Source organism: Martes martes (genome assembly GCF_963455335.1).
Source record: "Martes martes genome assembly, chromosome: 18".
In the NCBI taxonomy this organism is placed as follows: Eukaryota; Metazoa; Chordata; class Mammalia; order Carnivora; family Mustelidae; genus Martes; species Martes martes.
In genome coordinates, this window is record NC_137906.1 from 20,603,191 (window position 1) to 20,620,216 (window position 17,026).

Below are 17,026 nucleotides of genomic sequence, written 5' to 3' on the forward strand. Positions count from 1 at the left end.
ATATAGATAAATATATAGATAAAGATATAGATATATCTTTATGGAAGATATATGGAAGTGGAATATTAGTCATAAAAAGTCATAAAAAGAATGAAATCTTACCATTTGCTATGACATGGATGGAGCTAGAGAATATTATGCTAAACAAAATAAGTCAGCCAGAGGAAAACAAATACCATATGATTTCACTCATATGTGGAATTTAAGAAACAAAACAAGCAAAGGGAAACAAAAGAGAGAAGCGAACCAAGAAACAGACTCTTAACTATAAAGAATAAACTGATAGTTACAGGAGAGGAGGGAGATGGTGGGTTGGGTTAAATGGGTGATGGGAATCAAAAAGTGTGCTTATGATGAGTACCAGATATTATATGAAAGTGTTGAATCACTATTTTGTATACCCAAAACTATTATTACACTGTATGTTAACTCAGTTTTGTATTGCATGGAACACCGGGTGTGGTGCATAAACAATGAATTCTGGAACACTGAAAAAAAATTTAAAAAATCAAATAAATAAATAAACAAATAAATAAATAAAAACTTTTTAAAAGTTAAAAAAAAGGTGGTATTGTGTATGGGGGAAAGGACTATATTGAAGATTGTTATCTATATATATAAAAAAGGAAAAAAGTGTATGTATGAAAAAGTTCAAGTCAAAAACTTGCTATGTGGAAGGGGCAAGATGGCTGAGAAGTAGGAGGCTCTATTTCAACCAGTCCCTGAAAGTGAACTAAATATCTTCCAGAATACTCTGAACACCCATTAAAACTGGCTAAGATGTAATATTATACACTTCTGGATCTCTACAGGGGCAGAAGACATCAGTAGAGAGGTAAAGCAGAAATGGAATGCTCAGACTGATATCAGAGGATAAGCAGAAGGGGAACGGAGCCACCATATTAGAAAGTAATACCCCAATATGAAAGTGCCTTGTGGTTGGGAACCAGCATTAACCTGGAGTGTGGTTGAAGGCACTCAAAAAGAGCAAAAGATCTTAAGGGGCAGCTGGTGGAATTGGGCGGTCACAGGCATGGGCCTAAGCCCACGGACACAGGATGGCCACTGCCGGCGACCACCCAACCAGAGAGAGTACAGCAGAGCCTGAGCTAACGGCTTTCCTGGTCCCTGAGCTAACAGCTTTCAGGTGCTTGCACCACCACTGGGCTTAGCTCAATCCTGCCCATGCATCAGAGGTTCTGGTGTGGGCACTGGCCAACACTTGCTAGGTCTACACCATTCTGCACTCTGCATGCCCCGCACAAAAGTGGACTTTAAGCATACTACTCCTGCGCCTGAGAGAGCTTGGTGTGGGTGCCAACCAGTGCTCTTTAGGACCCCGGCCTCTTGCCACGTGGAGGGTCTGGACACTCCCAGCCTGTGCCTGAGAGAACCCAGCAAAATCTCTGGTCAGGATCCCTCAGCACTGGCAGCCTTCTGCGACCTGCGCAACCATGAAGTTTGGACCCCAGACAGCAGTCACGGCAAAGGAAGCCACCGGAAGCAGACTACCTGGCCAAATATCACTCAGGGTTTTAGCAGCATGGGGGTGCAGAGACAAATGGGCACCTCAGGTGACCACTGAGAGGGTGGCTGGGGGTGCGCACCGCCTGTGGGAGGTTGCAAGGTTCAGCAGAGTTTGTAGAGGAGGAGTGTCTGTGTTTTGGACAACACTGGGGAGTCCAATTGGAGAGTCAGTCTGGGAAGCAGACTGAGGCTTCTCTCTGAGGTGGAGGTCTGGGTGCAGTTTGTTTTCCACTAAACCTCCAAAAAGCCTCAAAAATCCCCCAAAGAACAAAAACCTTCAGAGAACAAAAGCCTGAAAAAACGGTTTCCACAGAGCCTAGTCCCTTGACAGGGGGCAGGACAACTCAACCCAAGCAAGACTGACTGGAAAACAACACAGCAGGCCCCCTGCCCAGAAGACAAGCCAAAAGAACAATAGGACAACCACCACTGGGTCCCCCTAAAACTGTAAAACACCAACATCAGGGGAAAACAATATATTAAGCTCCCAGTATTGCCCTAAAACCTGTATATTTCATAGATAAAGCTTTTTTTTAAGTTCATTCTCATGATTCTTGTTCTTTAAATTTTTTTAACATACTTACCATTACAACTAGAGGTTTAATACAACAAATTCCATAAATAACCTTTTAACTTGAAATTTTTTCATACATATACCTGTGTTTTTCTTTTTCTTTTCTTTTTTTTAATATACATATAGATATGTTTCAAGATAATCCCTTTTCCCTAATCAATACTACCCCTATATATAAACCAGTTTTAATCTCCCTTTATCTCTGGAGAGTTGAGTCCTTTAACAAAGATATCAAGATACACCCAGGAGGAACCAAAATAACATTCTTTGCCCACATCAAAGATTTATAATCACCCTCCCATCTTTTACTTCTGTCAGTGTTTCTGTCTATTTGTTTTTGTTCTGGTATTATCTAAATCTTATTCATGGGGTTCATTTTGACTGGGTTCTTTTTCTTCTTGTCATTTATTTTGTCAGTCTTTTTGTTTTGTCCATTTTTGCTTACATACATTATAAATCTTACTTTGGGGGCTCATTCTGACTGGGTTTTCTTTACCCCCTCTTTTTCTTTTTTCTTTCTTTTTGGTGGTGACTTCCAATTGCTCTGAAATGGTCCAGGGCGCACCTTGCCTAATCATGGTTGATATATTCAGCTATGCATCCCCTCAACCACCTCTCATCAAAATGACTAGGAGGAGGAACACAAAACAGAGGAAAAATCAGAGACTTTACCCTCTCCATCAGAACTATTGGCTATGGACATAAACTGTATGTTGGAAAGGGAATTCAGGATAACAATGGAATTCAGGCAATGGATAGGTTGGAGAAAACCATTAGTGACAATATAGAATCCCTAAGGTCAGAAGTGAGGGTCGATCTGGCAGAAGTTAGAAATGCTATCAATAGGGGTGCCTGGGTGTCTCAGTGCATTAAACCTTTGCCTTGGGCTCAGGTCATGATCTCAGGGTCCTGGGATTGAGCCCCACTTTGGGCTCTCTGCTCAGCAGAGTGCCTGTTTTCTCCCTCTCTCTGCCTGCCTCTCTGCCTACTTGTAATCTCTCTCTCTGTGTCAAATAAATAAATAAAATCTTTTTTTTAATTGCATCAATGAGATCCAATCTAATCTATATACTCTAGCAGCTAGGGTAACCAAGGCAAAAGATAGAATTAGAGGTCTGGGGCACCTGGGTGGCTGAGTGGGTTAAACCTCTGCCCTCGGCTCAGGTCATGATCTCAGGGTCCTGGGATCAAGTCCCGCACTGGGCTCTCTGCTCTGCAGGGAACCTGCTTCCCCCCTCTCTCTCTGCCTGCCTCTCTGCCTACTTGTGATCTCTCTCTGTCAAGTAAATAAATAAATTTTAAATAAATAAATAAATAAATTTTTTTTTAAAAAGAATTAGAGATCTGAGGACAAACTGATAGAGAAAAAGGATCAGGAGGGGGCATGGAACAAATAGCTTAGAAGCCATGAAAACAGAATTAAGGAAATAAATGGTGCCACGAAATCTTCCAACATCACAATTATTGGGATCCCTGAGGGGGTGTAGAAAAAGAGAAGACTAGAAGATATAGTTCAAGAAATTCTGGATGAAAATTTTCCCAGACTAGGGAATGGAACAAGCATTCATGTCCTAGAGGCAAAAAGAGCACCCACCAAGATCAACGAATCTGGAAATACCTCAAGATAATTGATTGTGAAACTCATGAATCATAATTTTACACAAGAGCTTCTGAGGGCAGCTAGGGGGATGAGATTCCTTAAGTACAGAGGAAAGTCCATCAAAATAATGTCAGACCTGTCCACAGAAACCTGCCAAGCCAGAAGGGCTGGCAAGACATATTCAGGGCACTAAATGAGAACAAGTTGCAGCCAAGAATACTTTATCCATCAAGGCTGACTTTCAAAATGGATGGAGAGATACAGAGCTTCCAAGACCAGCAAGGTTTAAAAAAGTATGTGACCACCAAGCTGGCACTACAAGAAATATTAAGGGGGGTTCTATAAAAGAAGAAAGAACCCAGGAGTGTCATTGAACAGAAATCTATGAAGACAATCTATAGAAACAAGGACTTCACAGGCAACATGATGATAATAAAAATGTATCTGTCAGTAATCACTCTCAACATGAATAGCCTAAATGTTTCCATAAAACAGCACAGGGTTGCAGATTGGATAAAATGGCAGTACCTGTTCATATGGTGTCTACAAGACACACATTTGGAACCTAAAGGTATATCTAGACTGAAAGTGAAGGGATGGAGAAGCATCTTTCATGCCAGTGAGCCTCAAAAGAAAGCTGGAGTAATGATTCTCATATCAGATAAATTAGATTTTAAACTGAAGACTGTAGTCAGAGATACGGAAGGACACTACATCATTCTTAAAGGGTCTCTCCACCGAGAAGATCTAACAATTGTAAATATTTATGCCCCCAATATGGGAGCAGCCAACTACATAAGACAACTGTTAATCAAAATAAAGAAGTGATTCAACAATTTTATACATTACACAATGTTCACCATGATGTGTAGTTACCATCTGTCAGCATACATTATTAAAATATTGTATTTAAAATTTTATTAAAAAAATAATAATAATAAAGAGACCTATTGATATGAATACAGTAATAGTAGGGGATCTTAACATACCACACTCAGTAATAGACAAATCATCTAAACAGAAAATCAACAAAGAAACAAAACCTTTGGACATTGGGCCAGATGGACCTAATAGATATATACAGAACATTCCACCCTAAAACAACAGAATATTCATTCTCTTCAAGCACACATGGAACCTTCTCCAGAACAGATCACATACTGGGTCACAAATCAGGGCTCAACCAATACCAAAAGACTGAGATTATTCCTAGCATATTCTCAGATGACAATGCTTTGAAACTGGAACTCAACCACAAGAAAAAGTTTGAAAGGAATTGAAACACTCAGAAGCTAAAGACCACCCTGGTTAAAAAATATTTAGATCAACCAGGAAATCAAAGAAACACTTAAACAATTCATGGAAACCAATGAGAATGAAGACACTTTGGTCCAAAACCTATGGGATATGGCAAAGGCAGTCCTAAGGGGGAAATACAAGGCCATCCAACGCTCAAACAAACAAACAAACAAACAGAAAAATCCAGAAAACACAAGCTCTCTTTGTACCTCAAAGAACTGGAAAATCAACAACAAATTAAACCAATGCCACACACAAGAAGGGAAATAATTAAGATTAAAGCAGAGATCAATGACTTAGAAACTAGAGATACAGTAGAACACACCAACAAAACTAAAAGCTGGTTCTTTGAAAGAATCAATAAGACAAATAAACCACTGGCCAAGCTAATCCAAAAGAAAAGAGGGAGGACCCATTAATAAACTTATTAATGAAAGGGGAGAGATCATGACTAACACCAAGGAAATAGAAACAATCATCAGATATTAATTTCAGCAGCTATATGCCAGTAAGATAAGCAACCTAGAAGAAATGGATGCCTTCCTGGAAGCCTGTAAACTTCAAGACTGAAACAGGAAGAAACTGACAACTGAATACACCAATAACCAGTAACAAGAGTGAAACAGTGACCAATAACCTCCCAAAAAACAAGAGTCCAGGGTCTGATGCATTCCCTGGGGAATTTCACCAAAAATTCAAAGAAGAAATAATACCTATTATTCAATACCTATTGAAGCTGTTTCAAAAAATAGAAACAGAAGGAAAATTTCCAGACTCTTTCTATGAAGCCAGCATTACCCTGATCTCCAAACCAGGCAAAGATCCCATCAAAAAGGAGAATTTCAGACCAATATCCCTGATGAATATGGATGCCAAGATTCTCAACAAGATCCTAGCTAATAGGATCCAACAGTACATTTAAAAGATTATCCACCATGACCAGGTGGTATTTATCCCTGGGATGCAAGGGTGGTTCAACATTTGCAAATCAATCAGTGTGATAGAGCAAATCAATAAGAGAAGAAAGAAGAGCCATATGGTCCTCTCAATTGATGCAGAAAAAGCATTTGACAAGATATAGCATCCGCTCCTGATTAAAACAGTTCAAAGTACAGGGATAGAGAGAACATTCTTCAACTGCATAAAATCTATCTATGAAAACCCACAGCAAATATCATTCTCAATGGGGAAAAGCTGACAGCCTTTCCTTTGAGATCAGAAACACAACACTCTTGCCACTATTGTTCAAAGTAGTACTAGAAGTCCTAGCAACAGCAATCAGACAACAAAAAGAAATAAAAGATATTCAAATTGACAAAGAAGAAGTCAAGAGATGACATGATACTTTATATGGAAAACCCAAAAGACTCCACCCCCCAATCTACTAGCACTCCTACAGCAATTCAGTAATGTGGCAGGATACAAAATAATGTACAGAAATCAGTTGCTTTCTTATACACTAACAATGAAAATACAGAGAGGGAAATTAGAGAATCGATTCCATTTACTAGAGCACCAAGAACCATAAGATACCTGGGAATAAACCTAACCAAAGAGGTAAAGGATCTGTACTCAAGGAACTACAGAACACTCATGAAAGAAATTGAAGAAGACACAAGAAGATGGAAGACCATCCCATGCTCATGGATCAGAAGAATAAACATTGTTAAAATGTCTATACTACCTAGAGCAATCTATACTTTCAATGCCATCCCAATCAAAATTCCACTGTATTTTTCAGAGCTGGAGCAAACAATCTTAAAATTTGTATGGAACTGGGAGAGACCCTGAATTACTAAGAAAATGTTGAAAAAGAAAAACAAAATAGGGAGGCAAGATGACAGAGGAGTAGCAGATTGAAATGACATCAGGTCCCAAGAGTTCAGCTAGATACTTATCAAGCCATTCCTAACAATTACAAACTCAACAGGAGATAGAAGAGAAGAAGAGGAACAATTCTAGGAATAGAAAATTGACCACTTTCTGAAAGGTAGGATGTGCGGAGAAGTGAATCCAAAACGACGGGAAAATAGACCAGTTCCTGGCAAGTGGTAGAGAAGTGGAACAAATATTCAGAACTTTTAGAGGTCTGCTCCACTGAGGGACATGACTCCAGAGGCTAAGCAGAGGTGAAGCCATCGCAGGGAGAGAATGGTCTCAAGTCCTGCAGGGTCACAGAAAGATCAGGGGTGTCTGAGTGTGGAAGAGCTCCCAGGTATCAGAGTGGGGAAGCCAGCTGCAGAGACACAGCCTAGGAGTGAGCTCTCAGCTTGGGATTACCATAAACCATGATCCAAGGCACAGTTGGGCCACTGTTCTTCGAACAGGGACCCACAAGTGGCAGATTTGGGAAGACTAACCTTCCTTCTCCAGGAGGAGCAGTGCAGCAGGAATCTGCTGGGTTTGGGACTTCAAACTGGGCCGTGCACCAGAGACAGAAATGTTCCGTCACAGGCCAGGTGAGCACAGAGCACGGCCAGAGACCAGGGAGACAAGAGGGATTGAGTGTTTTTCTCTAAGGGTGCACTGAGGAGTGGGGCCCTGAGCTCTCAGCTCCTCTGGGACAGAGATTGGGAGGCCACCATTTTCATTCCACTCCTCCAGAACTCTACAGAAAGTGTTAAGGGAACAAAAGCTCCCAAGAATGAACCCAAGCAGATTACTTAGCCTGGTCCCTGGCAAAGGCAGTGCAATTCCACCTTGGGTAAAGACATTTGAGAATCACTGCAGCAGACTCCTGCCCCAGAAGATCTGCAGGAACAGCCCGCCAAAATTAAGCTCACCGATTAAGGAGAACAGTGGAACTCCAGAGGTAGGGGAAAGCAACGCATACAATTCATGGCTTTTTCCCCATGATCCTTTAGTCTTGTAAAGTTAAACTTTTTTAATTTTATTTTTTTTCTTATTCTATTTTTTTAACTTTTCTTATTTCCTCTTTTAACACTTTTTGACTAGTTTATCTTAACAATACCATTCTTAAAAAAAACTCTTCTTAAACCTTCATTATTACAGTCATATTTTATCCCTTCATTGTATTTAACCTGATATTTGCATATATAAAAGCTTTTTTTATAAAAAAAAATTTTGGGGAAACAATTTCTTCTAATATATCAAAATATATGCTAAATCTATCACATGGCTTTGTTCTAGTCTAGTTCTAGTTCTAGCCTGAGCACATTCCCTCCTCTTTTTTTCTTTTTCCAGACAACTTATCTTCTCAATTCCCTTTTCAAAAATTCTTTTAATTTTCATCTTTACAGTCATATTCCATCCCTTCATCATGTTTACCCTTATTTTATATGTATAAGTTTCTCTTTCTTTAAAATTTTGGGAGGTAGTTTCTTCTAAGAGGCCAGAATACACCCAAAATTAAGTGGATGGCTCTGTTCTATTCACCAGTCTAATATACACATTTTTTTATTTTTTTATTTTTATTTTTATTTCTCTTTTTCCCTTTCTTCTCCCCCTGGTTTGACTCTCTTCTGATTTAGTTAGTGTGCCTTTTTCTGGGCTCTTTTCCACCGTTTTAGTATTTTATTCCCTCATTCATATATTCTTATCTGGATAAAATGACAAGGCAGAAAAACTCACTACAGAAAAAAGAACAATAGGAAGTATCAATGGCTAGAGACTTAATCAATACAGATATTGGTAATATGTCAGAACTAGAGTTCAGAACAATAATTCTCAAGGTTCTAGCTGGGTTCAAAAAGGCCATGGAAGATATAAGAGAAACCCTTTCTGGAGAAATAAAATCACTCTCTGGAGAAATATAATCTAACCAAGTTGAAATCAAAAAAGCTAGCAATGATGTACAATAAAAAATCGAGGCTCTTACTGCTAGGATAAATGAGGCAGATGAGAGAATTAGTTATAGAGAAGACAAAATGACAGAGAATAAAGAAGCTGAGCAAAGAGAGACAAGCAATTACTGGACCACAAAGGGAGAATTCAAGAGATAAGGGATACCATAACATGAAACAATATTAGAATAATTGAGATCCCAGAAGAAGATGAAAGAGAGAAGGTATATTGGAGAAAATTATAATGGAGAATTTCCCTAAAATGGCAAAGGGAACAAGCATCAAAATCCAGGAGGCACAGAGAAACCCCCCAAAAATCAATAAAAATAGATACACACCCCGACATCTAATAATAAAACTTAGAAGTCTTAGTGACAAAGAGAAAATCCTGAAAGCAGCTCAGGACAAGAGGTCTGTAACATACAATAGTAGAAATATTAGCTTGGCAGCAGACTTATCCACAGAGACCTGGAAGGACAGAAAGAACTGGCACGATATATTCAGTGCACTAGTGAGAAAAATATGCAGCCAAGAATACTATATCCAGCGAGGCTATCATTGAAAATAGAAGGAGAGATAAAAAGCTTCCAGGACAGCCCTGGTGTGATTCCGTCCTGCGCGGCTGTTCTGTGAACAGTAGTCATTTATCTCCGTCAGCCTTCTCTCCCACTTAAGTGCGAGCCACCCCCCCCCCATGGAAGATTCGATGGATATGGACATGAGCCCCTGAGGCCCCAGAACTATCTTTTCGGTTGTGAACTAAAGGCTGACAAGGATTATCACTTTAAGGTGGATAATGATGAAAATGAGCACCAGTTATCTTTAAGAACGGTCAGTTTAGGAGCTGGTGCAAAGGATGAATTGCACATTGTTGAAGCAGAGGCAATGAATTATGAAGGCAGTCCAATTAAAGTCACACTGGCAACTTTGAAAATGTCTGTACAGCCAACGGTTTCCCTTGGGGGCTTTGAAATAACACCACCTGTGGTCTTACGGTTGAAATGTGGTTCAGGGCCTGTGCATATTAGTGGACAGCACTTAGTAGCTGTGGAGGAAGATGCAGAGTCAGAAGATGAAGAGGAAGAGGACGTGAAACTCCTTAGTATATCAGGAAAGCGTTCTGCCCCTGGAAGTGGTAGCAAGGTTCCTCAGAAAAAAGTAAAACTTGCTGCTGATGAAGATGATGATGATGATGATTTCAATGATGAGGAAGCTGAAGAAAAGGCTCCAGTAAAGAAATCTATACGAGATACTCCAGCCAAAAATGCACAGAAATCGAACCAGAATGGAAAAGACTCAAAACCATCAACAGCAAGAACAAAAGGTCAAGAATCTTTAAAAAAACAGGAAAAGACTCCCAAGACACCGAAAGGACCTAGTTCTGTAGAAGACATTAAAGCAAAAATGCAAGCAAGTATAGAAAAAGGTGGTTCTCTTCCCAAAGTGGAAGCCAAGTTCATCAATTATGTGAAGAATTGCTTCCGGATGACTGACCAAGAGGCTATTCAAGATCTCTGGCAGTGGAGGAAGTCTCTTTAAGAAAATAGTTTAAACAGTTTGTTAAAATTTTCCGTCTTATTTCATTTCTGTAACAGTTGATATCTGGCTGTCCTTTTTATAATGCAGAGTGAGAACTTTCCCTACCGTGTCTGATAAACGTTGTCCAGGTTCTATTGCCAAGAATGTGTTGTCCAAAATGCCTGTTTAGTTTTTAAAGATGGAACTCCACCCTTTGCTTGGTTTTAAGTATGTATGGAATGTTATGATAGGACATAGTAGTAGTGGTGGTCAGACAAATGGAAATGGTGGGGAGACAAAAATATACATGTGAAATAAACTCAGTATTTTAATAAAGTAAAAAAAAAAATCTTCCAGGACAAACAAAAATTAAAAGAATTTGCAAACATCAAACCATCCCTACAGGAAATACTGAAAGGGGTCCTCTAAACAAAGAAAGAGCATAAACGTAGTAGGCCAGAAAGGAAAAGAGACAATGTACAGTAATAGTCACCTTACAGGCAATACAATGGCATTAAATTCATATCTTTCAATAGTTAACTTGAATGTAAATGGGCTAAATGCCCCGATCAAAAGACACAGGGTATCAGAATTGATTTAAAAAAAAAAACTATCAATATGCTGTCTACAAGAAACTCATTTTAGACCCAAAGACACCTCCAGATTTAAAGCGACGGGGTGGAAAACAATTTACCATGCTAATGGACATCAAAAGAAAACTGGGGTGGCAATCCTTATATCAGATCAATTGGATTTTAAGCCAAAGTCCATAATAAGAGATGAGGAAGGACACTATATCATACTCAAAGGGTCTGTCCAACAAGAAGAACTAACCATTTTAAATATCTATGACCCTAACATGGTAGCAGCCATCTATATAAACCAATCAATAACAAAATCAAAGAAACACATCGACAATAATATAGTAATAGTAGGGGACTTGAACACCTCCCTCACTGAAATGGACAGATCACCCAAGCAAAAGATCAACAAGGAAATAAAGGCCTTAAGTGACACACTGGCCCAGATGGACATCACAGATATAATCAGAACATTCCACCCCAAAGCAACAGAATACACATTCTTCTCTAGTGCACATGGAACATCCTCCAAAATAGATCACATCCTGGGTCACAAATCTGGACTCAACTGGTACCAAAAGATTGGGATCTTTCCTTGCATGTTGTCAGACCCCAATGCTCTGAAGGTAGAACTCAATCACAAGAAGAAAGTTGGAAAGAACCCAAATACATGGAGGCTAAAAGCATCCTACTAAAGAATGAATGGGTCAACCAGGAAGTTAGAGAAAAATTGAAAAAATTCATGGAAACAAATGATAATGAAAACACAACTGTTCAAAATCTATTGGACAAAGCAAAGGCAGTCCTGAGAGGAAAATATATACTGATACAAGACTTTCTCAAGAAACAAGAAAGGTCTCAAATACACAACCTAACCCTACCTAAAGGAGCTGGAGAAAAAACCACAAATAAAGCCTAAACCCAGCAGGAGAAGAGAAATAATAAAGATTAGAGCAGATATCAATGAAATAGAAACGAAAAGAACAGTAGAACAAATCAATGAAACTAAGAGCTGCTTCTTCAAAAAAATTACTAAGACTGATAAACTCTTGGCCAGACTTATCAAAAAAAAAAAAAAAGAGAGAGAGAGAGAGAGAAAGGACCCAAATAAACAAAATCATGAATGAAAGAGGAGAGATCACAACCAACACCAAAGAAATACAAACAATTATAAAAACATATTATGAGCAACAATACTCCAGCAAATTTGACAATCTGGAAGAAATGGATGCATTCCTAGAGACGTAGAAACTACTTCACTTAACCAAGAAGAAATAGAAATCCTGAAGAGACCCATAACCAGTAAGTACATTGAATCAGTCATCAAAAATCTCCCAACAAACAAGAGCCCAGGGTCAGAGGGCTTCCCAGGGGAATTTTACCAAAAATTTAAAGAAGAATTAATACCTATTCTCCTGGGGCACCTGAGTGGCTCAGTGGGTTAAGCCTCTGCCTTCAGCTCAGGTCATGATCCCAGGGTCCTGGGATTGAGCTCCACATCAGGCTCTCTGCTCAGCAGGGAGATTGCTTCCTCCTCTCTCTCTCTCTGCCTGCCTCTCTGCTTACTTGTGATCTCTGTCTGTCAAATAAATAAATAAAATTTTTTTTTTTAAAAAACGTATTCTCCTGAAACTGTTCCAAAAAATAGAAATGGAAGGAAAACTTCCAAACTCATTTTATGAGGCCAGCATTACCTTGATCCCAAAACCAGACAAAGACCCAAACAAAAAGAATTATAGACCAATATCCTTGATGAACACAGTTGCAAAAATTCTCACCAAACAGAGTAGAGAGCCCAGATATGGACCCTCAACTCTATGGTCAAATAATCTTTGACAAAACAGGAAAAAATATCCAGTGGAAAAAAGACAGTCTCTTCAATAAATGGTGCTGGGAAAACTGGACAGCTATATGTAGAAGAATGAAACTTGACCATTCTCTTACACCGTACACAAAGATAAACTCGAAATGGATAAAAGGCCTCAACGTGAGACAGGAATCCATCAGAATCCTCGAGGAGAACATAGGGAGTAACCTCTTTGATATCAGCCACAGCAACTTCTTTCAAGATATGTCTCCAAAGGCAAAGGAAACAAAGGCAAAGATGAACTTCTGGGACTTCATCAAGATAAAAAGCTTCTGCACAGCAAAAGAAACAGTCATCAAAACAAAGAGGCAACCCACGGAATGGGAGAAGATATTTGCAAATGACAGTACAGATAAAAGGTTGATATCCAGGATCTATAAAGAACTCCTCAAACTCAACACACACAAAACAGATAATCATATTAAAAAATGGGCAGAAGATATGAACAGACACTTCTCCAAGGAAGACATACAAATGGCTACCAGACACATGAAAAAATGTTCATCATCACTAGCCATCAGGGAGATTCAAATCAAAACCACATTGAGATACCACCTTACACCAGTTAGAATGGCCAAAATTAGCAAGACAGGAAACATCGTGTGTTGGAGAGGATGTGGAGAAAGGGGAACCCTCTTACACTGTTGGTGGGAATGCAAACTGGTGCAGCCACTTTGGAGAACAGTGTGGAGATTCCTCAGGAAATTAAAAATAGAGCTTCCCTATGACCCTGCAATTGCACTGCTGGGTATTTACCCCAAAGATACAGATGTAGTGAAAAGAAGGGCCATCTGTACCCCAATGTTTATAGCAGCAATGGCCACGGTCACCAAACTGTGGAAAGAACCAAGATGCCCTTCAACGGATGAATGGATAAGGAAGATGTGGTCCATATACACTATGGAGTATTATGCCTCCATCAGAAAGGACGAATACCCAACTTTTGTAGCAACATGGACAGGACTGGAAGAGATTATGCTGAGTGAAATAAGTCAAACAGAGAAAGTCAAGTATCATATGGTTTCACTTATTGGTGGAGCATAACAAATAATATAGAGGACAAGGGTAGATGGAGAGGAGAAGGGAGTTGAGGGAAATTGGAAGGGGAGGTGAACCATGAGAGACTATGGACTCTGAAAAACAACCTGAAGGTTTTGAAGGGGCGGGGTGGGAGGGTGGGGGAACCAGGTGGTGGGTATTAGGGAGGGCACAGATTGCATGGAGCACTGGGTGTGGTGAAAAAACAATGAATACTGTTACGCTGAAAATAAATAAAAAATTTAAAAAAAAAATTCTCACCAAAATACTAGCCACTAGGATCCAACAGTACATTAAAAGGATTATTCAGCATGACCAAGTGGGATTTATTCCAGGGCTGCAAAGTTGGTTCAACATCTGCAAATCAATCAATGTGATACAATACATCAATAGAAGAAAGAACAAGAACGATATGATACTCTCAATAGATGCTGAAAAAGCATTTGACAAAGTACAGCATCCTTTCTTGATCAAAACTCTTCAAAGTGTAGGAATAGAAGTTACATACTTCAATATCATCAAAGTCATCTATGAAAAACCCGCAGTGAATATCATTTTCTTTTTTTTTTCCAATTTTTTATTTATTTTCAGCGTAACAGTATTCATTGTTTTTTCACCACACCCAGTGCTCCATGCAATCTGTGCCCTCCCTAATACCCACCACCTGGTTCCCCCACCCTCCCACCCCGCCCCTTCAAAACCCTCAGGTTGTTTTTCAGAGTCCATAGTCTCTCATGGTTCACCTCCCCTTCCAATTTCCCTCAACTCCCTTCTCCTCTCCATCTACCCTTGTCCTCTATATTATTTGTTATGCTCCACCAATAAGTGAAACCATATGATACTTTACTTTCTCTGTTTGACTTATTTCACTCAGCATAATCTCTTCCAGTCCTGTCCATGTTGCTACAAAAGTTGGGTATTCGTCCTTTCTGATGGAGGCATAATACTCCATAGTGTATATGGACCACATCTTCCTTATCCATTCATCCGTTGAAGGGCATCTTGGTTCTTTCCACAGTTTGGTGACCGTGGCCATTGCTGCTATAAACATTGGGGTACAAATGGCCCTTCTTTTCACTACATCTGTATCTTTGGGGTAAATACCCAGCAGTGCAATTGCAGGGTCATAGGGAAGCTCTATTTTTAATTTCCTGAGGAATCTCCACACTGTTCTCCAAAGTGGCTGCACCAGTTTGCATTCCCACCAACAGTGTAAGAGGGTTCCCCTTTCTCCACATCCTCTCCAACACACGTTGTTTCCTGTCTTGCTAATTTTTCAATGCAGAAAAACTGAGAGCTTTTCCCCTAAGGTCAGGAACATGACAGGGATGTCCACTATCACCACTGCTATTCAGCATAGTACTAGAAGTCCTAGCCTCAGCAATCAGACAATAAAAAGAAATTAAAGGCATCCAAATCGGCAAAGAAGAAGTCAAACTATCATTCTTTGCAGATGATATGACACATTATATGGAAAACCCAAAAGACTCCACTCCAAATCTGCTAGAATTTGTACAATAATTCAATAAAGTGTCAGGATATAAAATCAATGCACAGAAATCAGTTGTATTTCTATACACCAACAGCAAGACAGAAGAAAGAGAAATTAAGCAGTCAATCCCACTTACAATTGCACCCAAAACCATAAGATACCTAGGAATAAATCTAACCAAAGAAGCAAAGAATCTATACTCAGAAAACTATACTCGTGAAAGAAATTGAGGAAGACACTAAGAAATGTAAAAATGTTCCATGCTCCTGGATTGGAAGTAGGTTTAAAGCAATCTACATGTTTAATGCAATCCCTATCAAAACACCATCATCTTTTTTCAAAGAAATGGAACAAATAATCCTAAAATTTCTATGGAACCAGAGATGACCTCGAATAGCTGGAGGAATGTTGAAAAAGAGAGCCAAAGTTGGTGGCATCACAATTCCAGACTTCAAGCTCTCCAACAAAGCCGTCATCATCAAAACAGTGTGGTACCAGCACAAAAACAGACACATAGATCGATGGAATGGAATAGAGAGTCCAGAAATAGACCCTCAACTCTATGGTCAACTAATCTTTGACAAAGGAGGAAAGAATGTCCAATGGAAAAAAAAAAACCAGTCTCTTCAAAAAATGGTATTGGGAAAATTGGACAGCCACATGCAGAAAAATGAAACTGGACCATTTCCTTACACTACATACAAAAATAGACTTAAAATGGATGAAAGGCCCCAGTTAGAATGGCCAAAATTAGCAAGACAGGAAACAATGTGTGTTGGAGAGGATGTGGAGAAAAGAGAACCTTCTTACACTGTTAGTGGGAATGCAAGTTGGTGCAGCCACTTTGGAGAACAGTGTGGAGACTCCTCAAGAAATTAAAAATAGAGCTTCCCTATGACCCTGCAATTGCACTACTGGGTATTTACCCCAAAGATACAGATGTAGTGAAAAGAAGGGCCATCTGTACCCCAATGTTTATAGCAGCAATGGCCACGGTCACCTAACTGTGGAAAGAACCAAGATGCCCTTCAATGGATGAATGGATAAGGAAGATGTGGTCCATATACATTATGGAGTATTATGCCTCCATCAGAAAGGACGAATACCCAACTTTTGTAGCAACATGGACGGGACTGGAAGAAATTATGCTGAGTGAAATAAGTCAAGCAGACAGAGTCCATTATCATATGGTTTCACTTATTTGTGGAGCATAACAAATAACATGGAGGACAAGGGGAGATCAAGAGGAGAATGGAGTTGAGGGAAATTGGAGGGGGAGGTAAACCATGAGAGACTATGGACTCTGAAAAACAACCTGAGGTTTTTGAAGGGGGGGGTGGGAAGTTGGGGGAACCAGGTGGTGGGTATTAGGGAGGGCACAGATTGCATGGAGCATTGGGTGTGGTGCAAAAACAATGAATACTGTTACGCTGAAAATAAAAAAATAAATAAAATAAAATAAAAAATGGATGAAAGGCCTCAATGTGAGAAAGGAATCCATCAAAATCCTTGAGGAGAATACGGGCAGCAGCAGCATCCTCTTCAACCTCAGCCACAGCAACATCTTCCTAGAAATATTGCCAGAGGCAAAGGGAAGCAAGGGCAAAAATGAACTATTGGGACTTCTCAAGATCAAAACCTTTTGCACAGCAAAGCAAACAGTCAACAAAACCAAAAGGCAATCAATAGAATGGCAGAAGATATTCACAAATGGTGCATCAGATAAA

At 39.5% G+C, this 17,026-nt stretch overlaps 1 protein-coding gene across 1 annotated transcript; it reads left to right on the forward strand.

The window, feature by feature from the left end:
* The first annotated feature begins 9,494 nt into the window (after nucleotides 1–9,494).
* On the forward strand, nucleotides 9,495–10,659 carry LOC308359137 (nucleophosmin-like). Its single transcript, XM_080829869.1, is given in 2 exon segments — nucleotides 9,495–9,522; nucleotides 9,525–10,659. Coding segments are annotated over 2 exon segments (843 nt in total). The 5' UTR covers nucleotides 9,495–9,497; the 3' UTR covers nucleotides 10,343–10,659.
* The last annotated feature ends 6,367 nt before the right edge of the window (nucleotides 10,660–17,026 follow it).